Source organism: Miniopterus natalensis, chromosome 11 (genome assembly GCF_054644295.1).
Source record: "Miniopterus natalensis isolate mMinNat1 chromosome 11, mMinNat1.hap1, whole genome shotgun sequence".
In the NCBI taxonomy this organism is placed as follows: domain Eukaryota; kingdom Metazoa; phylum Chordata; class Mammalia; order Chiroptera; family Miniopteridae; genus Miniopterus; species Miniopterus natalensis.
In genome coordinates this window covers 41719321-41731123 of record NC_142091.1, presented here as the reverse complement: position 1 = coordinate 41731123, position 11803 = coordinate 41719321, and the positions used below count along the sequence as shown (strand labels likewise).

The window sequence follows — 11803 nt, the reverse complement described above, 5'->3', positions numbered from 1 at the left end:
ATGATGACCACATTGAATTTGACGACTTTTAATCCAGACTCCTTCATTTTGTTGGAGATCCCAGGGCTGGAGCAGTTTCACATCTGGATTGGAATTCCCTTCTGTACCATTTACCTTGTGGCCTTTGCAAGTAATGGTATACTTCTCTACCTCATCACTATGAACCGCAGCCTCCATGAACCCATGTTCTTCTTCCTCTCAGTGTTGGCCTTTACAGACCTCATATTATGCACCACATGTGTCCCCAAAATGCTTGGCATATTATGGTTGAAAACTCAGAAAATCACATGTCCTGGTTGCCTCACCCAGATGTTCAGCTTTTTTCTAGACTCAGCCATCTTATTGGGTATGGCATTTGATCACTGCATGGCCATTTGCTCCCCCTTGAGATACAGCAGTATCTTGACAGCTATAACAATTGTTAAGATCATGGTGGGCATTGTTGGTAGGAGCTTTATAGTCATTTTACCTGTTGTTTTCCTGGTGAAGCATTTGCCCTTCTGCAGTACACATATCATCCCTCACACCTATTGTGAGCACATAGGGGTGGCCCAGCTCTCCTGTGCTAGTATCGCCGTCAATATCTGGTATGGCTTTGCTGTGCCTCTAATGACTATCATCTCAGACCTGGTCCTCATTGGTATTTCCTACACTCTCATTCTTCATGCTGTTTTCCACCTTCCATCCAGAGATGCCCGCCAGAAAGCCCTCAGCACCTGTGGGTCTCATGTCATTGTAATTCTCATATTCTACACACCGATCATGTTCTCTGCCCTTACACATCGCTTCGGCCACAATATCTCTCAAACTTTTCACATCACGTTTGCTAACCTCTATGTGGCAATGCCCCCTGCACTCAATCCCATCATTTATGATGTAAAAACAAAGCAGATCAGGGGCAAAGTTGTACTTCTACTCTTTCCTAAATGGATGCAGTGACCTGGGGATGAAGGCATGGAAAATGAGATTGTGGAAAGTCAAGTAATTATGGTGATTTAATATAATTTATTTAAGTCAGACAGAGAAAAATAAATATCATACAATTTCACTTATATGTGGAATCTAAAAAACAAAATAAATAAACAAAACAGAAACAAACTGTAGATACAGAGAACAAACTGATGGTTGCCTGATGAGAGAGGAATTGGGGACTTGGTAAAAAAGATTAAAAGATTAAGAAGTAAAATTGTCATAATGATGCAAAGTACAGCATAAGGAATACAGTCAATAATATTGTAATAACTATGCATGATGTCAGATGGTTACTAGAATTATAGGGGAGATCACTTTGTAAATTATATAATTGTCTAACAACTATGTTATACACCTGAAAGTAATATAAAATAATATTGAATGTCTACTGTAATTGAAAAATAAAATTAAAAAATACACAATGACAAGACAATAGAATTTCTTATGTAAATCATTAGCAGAAAGCCCTACAATAATGGATGCAACACTTATAAATTTCAAGACTTCATTTCTCTTGGACAAAATCATTGGTAGAATTAGAGGGATAGAGGAAAGGATTTTATAAGTCCCAAGAAAATGATAGGCATCAGATGGAAGTATCCTAACTTTCTACCATCAAAAACATAAGTGCACAATATTTTTGCTCTTCCTTTGGTCCTTTTATCCTGGTGGGAAAAGAAAGGAGGTGGGAGCTAGGAGGACTTTGCCATAGATGAAGGACAAGGTTTTTGCTTTGTTCTGTTTTTAACATTTGACCATAGGGAGGGTGAAAGCTCATACCAGGGAACATAATGACATTAATGACAGTGACACAACATATTTTTACAAAAATTTATAGTTTCTAAAGTGCTTTATCATCCACTTTCTTCTTGGATCTTCACTCAACAACCCTGTGAGATAGATGTTAAAAAGTTTAAAAAGAGGATTTCTCAACTGCAAATTAGGAGGGTTGTGTAGGACACGCAGCATCCAAGGCAGATTAATCTCCAAACACTTTACTTAATTATCTTATTCTTTTTTTTTCTTAATCTTCCCAAATCATGTACTTACAGCAGTAAATATTTCATTTGTGTGGATAGTACTATCTGGTATTATTAAGCATTCCCATTTGTATTACAGAATTGTTCAGGTATTTTGTGAATAAGATGAGCTAGAAGGGGGGTGGGGCCTGTATCTTTCCCCTATTTTATACAATGTTGGTGTTCACTCTCCCTAGTTTGTATTCATTATAACTGTTGGGGAGGACACATAGAGATCTAAAATTTAAACAGCAGATGAAGGAGAGTGTTTTATAAATTTTATTTTTGTTTGATAGAAATAGAGATGCTATGTTATTAAATACTGCAGAAACCTATGGGCATGCAAAAATAGCAGTTTGTGAATACACTGAATTTTAAGAACCTATTTACCTCTGAAATAAGGGACTCATACAATTTGGATCATCCCTAAAAAAAGAAAGACTAATTTCACAGCAAGTACTGCCTATCCAAAATGTCACCCCTCTCTTCCCTTTTCTAATAGGGCCTCTCCTTCTGGCTCATAAGAAACCACAGTGTGATCCAGTCAACCTCAGCGGCACTTCCCTTTTGAACAAAACGCAAGGGCCACTCGTTCACGAATCTGTTTGGTCTTTACTCCATAAATAACTGGGTTCATCATGGGGGGAACAAGAACATAGAGATTGGCCAGCAGGATGTGGACATGTTTGGGAATTTTTTGGCCAAAGCGCTGAGCAATGACAGTGAAAATTCCTGGAAGGTAGAACATGAGGATGACACAGACATGGGAACCACAGGTGCTGAGTGCTTTCATCCGAGCATCATGGGATGGCAGCTTGAAGACTGCCCGCAGAATGAGCCCGTAGGAGATGACTATTGTCACCATATCTAGCATAACACTGAGCAGTGGCACAGAGATTCCATACCAAATATTGATGGTGATATCAGCACAAGCCAGCTTTGCCAGCCCCATGTGTTCACAGAATGTATGGGCAATGATGTTTGTCCGGCAGAAAGGCAGGCGTTTCACGAGGAAGACAATGGGGAAAACAGTTAGAAAACTTCTCAGCACTACAGCGCCCCCTATTTTGCCAATGACACTATGGCTAAGAATGGTGGTATACCTCAGTGGGTAGCAGATAGCCACATAGCGGTCAAAAGCCATGGCCAAGAGAATGCCTGACTCTACTACAAAGGCAAAATGCATAAAGAAGAGCTGGGTTACACAACCACCAAAGGAGATGTCCACGTCATCAAACCAGAAGATGCTCAGAGCTTTGGGTACTGTGGATGTGGATAGAATCAGATCCCCAAAAGCCAGCAATGAGAGGAAGAGGTACATGGGTTCATGAAGACTACGCTCCACTGCCACCACACAGATCAGGATACCATTTCCTGCCACGGCCACCAGGTACATCAGACAGAAGGGGATGGAGATCCACGTGTGTAGCTCCCTCAGTCCAGGGATGCCAGTGAGGACAAACATATCATAATTGACAGCGGAATAGTTGGGAGCTGACATGCTTGAATTATGACATGAAACTTTCATCACTTATCTGTAAAGAGAAAGAAAAGTAGAGAGCTAGCTTGTCACAAACAACTAGTGTATATTTATAAACTCTCAATGGGCTCAGATCTGCTATGGAAAATCTCAGTTAATGAGTTTCTAACTACTCAGAGGTTTTAATTATAGACCCAAATGTATGCAGTAGTCTGTTTTGCAGAGAAAGATTCCAAACATTCAAAGTAGGATCAAATAAGTTTTATTATTTATTTATTTATTTATTTATTTATTTTTAAATATATCTTTATTGATTTCAGAGAGAGGAAAGGAAAGGGAGAGAGAGAGATAGAAACATCAATGATGAGAGAGTCACTGATCAGCTGCTTCCTGCACTCCCCCGACGAGATGGAGCCCTCAACCTGGGCATGTGCCCTGACCGGGAATCGAACCCCTATCACCTGGATCCTAGGTTGATGCTCAATAGCTGAGCCATGCCTGGTTGGGCCAAATAATTTTTAAAAGATGATTCCAAGGAAAATCCTGCAGCAAGCACTATTTTCTCACACAATTTACATAAACTTAAAATGATGGTCATATAAAATTTAAAAAATTGTAATAATCAATTTTATTCTCTGACTAAAGATTTTAAGACAAGAAAAAAATAATAAATTTTTGTAAAGAATACACAAAAGGAATAGAAACACAAAGTTTTTCTTATCAAACTAAATGACAGTTTTGTTAGCGCACACATTTACCTAATCAACTATTTTTATTTGTTATCCTTTTACCCTTTTTTCATTAGGCGTCTAACATATTCAAACAGCTGATGTATTGTGTTTGTTCAACTTAAATAACTACATAGATCATAAATAGAGATGTTTTATTATTTAAATGAAAAAGTGAACAGTAATAATTGAATTAATAATAAATAATACTAACTCCCAACATTTTACCATTTACAAGGTGCTTTCATCCAAATGTCATGTGAACCTCACAACAACCTATTACCCATATTTCATGTCTGTGAAAACAGAGGCACAATGTGGCCTAAAGCAGGACCCAAAAGTGGATCTTGCTCTAATTCTAATAATTTTTCCATCTCATTTTTCATGGTTGCCTAATCAACTATTGGCCTATTGATTATCTAAGCATCAATTGATCACCTACCATGTGTACAGAGACATCCACATGTGCATAAAAGGGGAAAAAGAGTTCAAAGCTTATAAAATAAAAATCCTGCACATAGGGTTATAATCCATGTAAACAAATGTGTCAATATAGGTGTTTTCTGTTTCTCTGTTTAATAAATTATTATCCACTGATTACAGATATGTTTTCCGAAGTTTCATTCACATTATTGCCACAGTTACAGATGCTGCTGCTTGAGAATGAGTGGAACTACAGTTGTAGCACTTGGTGAGTACTTGTTCAGAAATTCAGGATGAGATTTTGTACTAGAGTTTACCCAGATTATTAAAAAATATTACATTTCTGCCCTGCTGGTGTGGCTCAGTGGTTGAGCATTGACCTATGATCTAGGAGATGGAGGTTGGATTCCTCATCAGGGCACATGCCCAGGTTGCAGGCTCAATCCCCAGTGGGGTGTGTGCAGGAGAAAGCAGATCAATGACCCTCTCATCACTGATGTTTCCCTCTCTCTCCCTCTCCCTTCCTCTCTCTGAAATCAATAAAGATATGATAAAAAAATAAATAAAAGGTATTCTTGCTTTTTAAAAAAACCTGCATGTCTATCCCAGAGTTTTCTTTATTAATACATTCCAAACTTTCACTTTAAAAAAGCATGATTAGAAATAAGTAACTTGAGTAAGTAAAAAAATACAAACCATAAATAAAATGGCTACTGCTACCAACCACTTCTTATTTAAACTCTTCTTAAAATAGATTTCATATTTCTTTCTTTGCTGGTCTTTAATTCCTTTTTTTATTGTTCACAGTATTACAGATGCCCCCCCACTTTCAACCTCCTTTCCCCTCTCCACCCAACCCCCACCCCACCCCACCCCAGGCCTTCATCACACTATTGTCTGTGTCCATGGGCTATGCATATATGCATATACGTTCTTTGGTTAAGCTCTTTTTGTTCTCCCCCCCACCCTCTCCCCTCTGAGATCTGTAAGCCTGTTCCATGTATCCATGTCTCTGGAGCTATAAGCTGATGATCAAAATAGGTTTTTAACTTCTTAAAGTTTTATTTTGTATGTGTCAGGACTGAATTTGAATAAAATTAGTAAGCAAAGAAATTTTGTCCCTCAGGGAACACAGTACAGTTGATCTCCTCAAACCTCCCCTCCCAGGTACTTTTGTGAAACCCTCCTACCTCATGCTAAATGGTTTCATCACTGAAAAAGGAACTTATAATGAAATAAACTATACTCTTTAAAGAAGATAGAAATAAAAATTCCAACCTTTGAAATAGCCTGAAAATTAATAATCTTCACTAAAAAGGAAATTAATTTTCTCATTAACAAAAAAATCAGTCTTTTTATTCAGTACCAGGAAAGAACGGCCTACAGAAATAAATGCTATTTAAAATTTACCATTTATTATTAAATAAAAAAGAGGTTACAAAAATGCTTATGCTTGGTGTCATTGTTGAATGAATAACAATGATGTATAGACATATTTCCATAGGTACGATGCCTGGTATATAAAACATAGAAATATAACTATTATACCTGGGTATTGAACTAATGAATGATTTTATTTTATCTGATAATTTTAATTTTTCTATCATTTGGAAAAATATTTTACTGTTGTCAAATATATGATAATAATTTGATGAAGTTTGTTCCATCATTAAATTGAGTGCTAAAAGTTTGGACTTTCATGAGAAGTTATTTAATTCATGTCATCAACCCTTAAAGGAATTTACCCAATAGTCTCTCTAATCCGAAGTAATCTAATTTTCTGTTGTTCTAGCTCCAGGTTCATGTAGCATTTGGAGTTGCCCTCTGAGAAGTGTAGTATTGATTACTCGCACTTGAAATTTTTTTTGGTGCCATAAATTGGCATGGCAAAGAAAGAGAGTTACATTTACCAAAGAATAGAGGCATGTATGGAACAATATTTACTTGCTCTTTACGTCTTATTAAGACATCTTCCTAACGTTACTTAAAGTTAAAACTGGGGCATTTTTTTTTTTTTTTTTTTTTTTAACTTACAAAGAATAACTTGCTGGGCAAAAAACCCCATCTCTAATGTGGTGTCTCAAGCTTTTAAATAGAAGAAACTATATGCGTCAGCTCAGACTTAATGGGTAACTTCAAAGTCTGGATTTAACCACCCATAGAGATAAGATTTGAGAAGCACTCATAGCATCCTTAACTTCCCTGACCTATCCAGAGCTCCCTTTTCCCAGACCACCCACCTAGGCACATCCTCAGATCTGGAATTCTACCTGGAGTGAAAGATTAGAGCACTCTCTTAAAATAGCCCCTATTAAAAGCCTATTTTATTTAGAGGCCCCAGATTGCTGACGTTCACCTCATATATGTTTTTGTGAGTAGAAAACTAGAATGAGATCATCACAGCTGCAAAATATCACTGAGGAAGGCTCAGGGAGCAAGGTACAGGAGTGAACATTATTCCTGGGAAAGAGTACAAGAAGGCTGAGCTTAGAGGTGGGAAAAATTTACTGCAGGGGGACCAGGCATGTAGATCCAGAGAATGAGAAACATGGGAAAGGGTAATCAAAAAAGTACACTATACCTCCTGACCACGTGGCCAGTCCACAGACACAGGAACGCCTTTTGCAGTCTGCGCGTTTACAGTAGCTGCTACATGTCTGTGTGTCTAAGTTCCCTGGAAATGTTCCCCCTGCTATATGTGCAGCCTAGTTCACTCACCTGCATCCATGCCCTTAATCACAGAAGGGAGACTCCCCTCTGCACAGAATGAGCACAGGAACACTTATTGCTCCTGGAGAGTCCGAAGGGAATGACCTCAGGGACTTGGTGCCTGGTCCTGCTTCCAGCTAAACTGAAGACAGGGACAAATGAGTGAAGAAAATATTTAATTTCTTTTCTGCTACACTGCCAATAACATCTGATTGTTCATGTACTGAGCAGTGAGCCCATAGAGGTGTCTAGAGCACAGAATTTAAATGAGCACTTAAGATCCCAAGAGTCACTGCCACCTTAATTTTGCATCCTAAGCACCTCACTATCCTCGTTTTATTCTCAGCTCTGGAGGGAGCATTATTTAAGTCATTCCTGTGGCCTTTAACGTACCTAGCTCCACATTGTCTCTGCCTGGATGACAGTGAAAGTTCTCAAACTAATTTTTTTTTGTCTAAAGCTTTACTCCTAGTACATCTTACTTCATTCCGGTTGGTAAGTCCATATGACAGCCAGAATGAACTTTAATGGAATTAGCTCCTTCATCCCTTAGCCTTTAGAACAAGACCTAGCAAGTTCCAAAGCACAAGTAACAAATTTCTGCTCACCTCCCAAACTCTTCTGATCCCCTCCTTCCCTCTTCTCAGCCTCATCCACATCAGGGGTGTGTCCGTATCAAGGTACAGACAGTTCCCCAACTCCCGCTATGTCTTCATTTGCTTCCTCACGTTTGAAATAATGTTCTTTCTGCCTAGCATGTTTCTATCCCCCTGGTTTTCCTGGAGAACTCCTATTTTTCCTTTAAAAGACAGCTCCAATACAACATTTTTGACCATCCCTCTTTCTCTCCTAGCTATATCAGCCCCCTCCTCTGTGTCCTCACAGCTTCTTGTTTTTCCCCCATTTCTTGTCACTCTGTACTGAAATTGCTTGCTTCTGTGTGTGGTTTTTCCACTAATCAGTGATCTCCTTGAGGACAGTAAAAATCTGCATCCACAGCATCCATTACAAAATAGAGTAAGGTAAAACTTAAAAAGTTGACTGTCATATAATGTCCCAAACAATGTGCAAAGTGCCATATATACAATATCACAACAAATCCTCAGGCCTATGGTATGGGCCAGATCTCCATGTACACATGGACATATGAGGACTGGTAGAATTGGTAAACTGCAGCCAGTAGACATTGTTTTACCTCAAGCCCTGTCCCCTTACCTTAATCCCTTCTTTTATGCTGTCCCATGGGCTGCCTCAACATTAAGGGTCTATAGACATTATCAAGCAGGTTGATAATGTTGGTCATGTCTTCTATATTCTTGATAATTATTTTATTCTTATTTATTTATTTATTCCTCACCTGAGGATGTTTTTATTGATTTTAGAGAGAGAGGAAGGGAGAGGGAGAGAAAGAGAAATATACACTGATGCAAGAAAGAAACAGATCAATTGCCTCTCACATATGCCCTGACAGGGAATTGAACCCACAACCTGGGTATGTGCCCTGACTGGAAATTAAACCCAAACCTCTCAGTCTACAGGACAGTGCTCCAACAAACAGTTGCACCAGCCAGGGCTTTTTATTTATTTTTTAAATATTTCCTCTTCTTCTTCTTAAATTCCTTTAACATTTCTTGTAGTACTGGTTTGGTGGTGATGATCTCCTTTAACTTTTTCTTATCTGGAAAGCTCGTTATTTCTCCCTTAATTCTAAATGATAATATTGTTGGGTAGAATAATCTAGGTTGTAGGTCCTTGCTTTTCATCAGTTAAAGTATTTCATGCCAGTCCCTTCTGACCTGCAAAGTTTTGGTTGAGAAATCAGCCTATAGTCTTATGGGAGTCCCCTTATAGGTAACTAACTGCTTTTAAGATTCTCTCTTTGTATTCTTTATTTCTCCCTGAGTCTTTTTTACGTTTTCTATCTTTTTTTAATGTTTTCTATGTCTTTGTTGAGGTTCTCACTGAGATAATCTATTCTTCCCCTAAAATCATTGAGCGTCCTTATAATGAATGTTTAGAATTCTTTATTTGGTAGATTGCATGCCTCCATTTTGTTTAGTTATTTTTCTGAAGTTTTGTCCTGACCTCCCATTTGGGATATGTTTCTTTGTCTCCTCATTTTGGCTACCTCTCTATATTTATTTCTGTGTATTAGGTAGCTTTATCACATCTCTTGGTTGTGGGAGAATGGCCTTATGTAATTGGTGTCCTTTGAGGCCCAGCCACACTATTTCCATGTTCACCTGAGCCAGGTGCTCCAGGATTGCCCCTTGCGTGGTCTTTGTGTGCTATCCTATTGTAGTTGAGCCTTGATTGCTATTGGCACAGAGGTGGGTGGGATTGACCTTTAGGCTGAGTGGCTGTGAGGCATGGCATTGACTACAGTGAACAGCCAACAAGCTGTTGTATTGGGGCTGACTTCATAAAGTGGGATTCACTTTAATGGGGTTCTGGTGGCCTACTGATTCTACCTTTTGGGTGTGTCATTTGTAGCACTAATTGGGTGTGGTTCTGGTGTGTTCTGAAATTGGCCTCTAGGTGTGCTGGTCCTGGGATCTCTTGGGAGGGGCTCTGGTAGAGGCTAATGTCAACCATGTCTTGTATCTGGCCAAGTGCCACCTGTAGGAGACAGAAAGTGGCCTGCAGTTGGTTGTTGCCTGTGCTGGGTTTGGAGGTAACTTGGAGACATAGTACTATGTCATTCATTAGTTGTACCTTGTTTTTATTTTTATTATTTATTTTTTTCAGTTCTGCTTTTGATTGATGATGTAAAAAAACCCCAAACATTTCCCACGGGAAATGGTGAAAGGGGACAATTATGGAGGCATGAGTGTTACCCAGAGACTCCACTTGAAGAGCACCATCTGTTAACCTCCATACTCTCTCTCCCTCCTAGTTGCTGGTGACATGTTCCTGACACAGTTGTACCACATGATGTCTAAAGACTTCCTCATCAGGCCTGCCTTGGTCAGGCAAAAAACTGGAAATTTTTCCCCCTAACTGGTAGGCCCCTAATATTCAATGCTGTTCATCACCCTGATATGCCAATATTGTAGGTTCAATCTCTGGTCAGGGCACATACATGAAGCAACCAACAAATGCATAAATAAGTGGAACAGCAAATCAATGTTTTTTTCTCTCCTGCTCCCTCTCTGTCTAAAATCAACCAATAAAAAGAGAAAGATTCAATGCTATTGTGGAAAAATTTTGCTCTTAAGTTTCATTGTTATTGCTCTTAAGTTTCTGTTTTGCTTCATTAGTTTCATTTTCCCTCCTATGAACTTAACTTTCATTTGTGACTCCTGTGGGGAACAACTCTGTGGAGAGCTGGTCTCTGGCTTGCGTGAATCACAGCCAGACCTACAGCTGATCTTCTCCACTGAGTTAAGACTCCTGCACTTCTCCTGAAGGTAAGTTGGGCAGATTCTGAGGGCAAAGGGCAGGAGGCTTTGGGGGAACAGAATAAATGAGTTTCATGTTTTTTACTGTGGTTCTGAAGCTGCTCTGTTATAAGTGTCTCTGCTGAGGTGGCAGAAAAGAAGAACATTGAGTCTGGGGGAAGAGTGGCTTTTAAAGAAGGGAGGTTTAAAAGAGCAAAGAGTCTTATTTGTTTCTTGGAAGGGCCATATTTTGCCTAGCTGAGTTACACTCATCCTTTTCATACTCTGTAGTTTTGACTGTCTACTTTTCTCAGGTGAGCCAGAATAGGTTTTCCACCCCCAGACAGAAAATCCCTTCCTCCTTTTCTCCACTGAAGGCTATGAGATGGAGCCCTGTTCTCCCTCTTCATAAAGCCCAAGCTCCTGGTGAGGGCTAGCAGAAGTGAGAGCCCTTATCTGAATGCAATTGGGAGGGACGGGAACATAGGGGCTCTGACAAGGGTAAGACTCTCTTGAAGCAGTTCATTTACTCATTTTTCTCTTTTAATGTTTTTTAAAATTGATTTTGAAAGAGAGAGAGACATCAATGTGAGAAAGAAACATTGATCTGCCAGAGAGGTATATGGGAAGGCAGTCCCAGGTTGGGTGATGCTTCATCATAGTCTGAAACTCTCCATTGGGTGCACTGGGACCACGGTTCCTGGGAGGTGCAGGCCAAGGTCAGCCACCACCAGTGCTCTGCCAGGATTCACCTGGTGGGAACTATAATGTGATTTGTAGTTGGCTGCTGCTGTGCTTCACTGGAGGTACTAGAGAGAGGCCAAGCTGTGAACCAAGGCCAGGTGCCACTTGTGCTAGGCCTGTTGCAAGTTCGCAAGATGTACAGGGTACACAGAGGCCAGGTGTTGCTTTTTTGAGAGGTTTCAGGAAAGTCTGAAGCATGAGACAGACAGGCTGTTTGTATGGAAATGTCACTGGAAACATCTTGGTTGAGCTGGTGTCTCAAGGAATCACCAGGGCTGGGTGAACAGTGTTAGACAGGTTAGTGGAGACTCAAATATTGTGCCTACCTGCCAGTCTGTGTAGTGAAGG

At 39.6% G+C, this 11803-nt stretch overlaps 2 protein-coding genes across 2 annotated transcripts; one reads left to right on the top strand and one right to left on the bottom strand.

Annotated features, from left to right (window-relative positions):
• LOC148091985 (olfactory receptor 52H1-like) lies at window positions 1-939 on the top strand. Its single transcript, XM_087822230.1, has one exon. It carries the CDS (start codon window positions 1-3, stop codon window positions 937-939), a length of 939 nt encoding a protein of 312 aa, XP_087678356.1.
• Window positions 940-2541: 1602 nt separating this feature from the next.
• LOC107538607 (olfactory receptor 52B2-like) lies at window positions 2542-3492 on the bottom strand. Its single transcript, XM_016214925.2, has one exon. It carries the CDS (start codon window positions 3490-3492, stop codon window positions 2542-2544), a length of 951 nt encoding a protein of 316 aa, XP_016070411.2.
• Between the last annotated feature and the right edge of the window lie 8311 nt (window positions 3493-11803).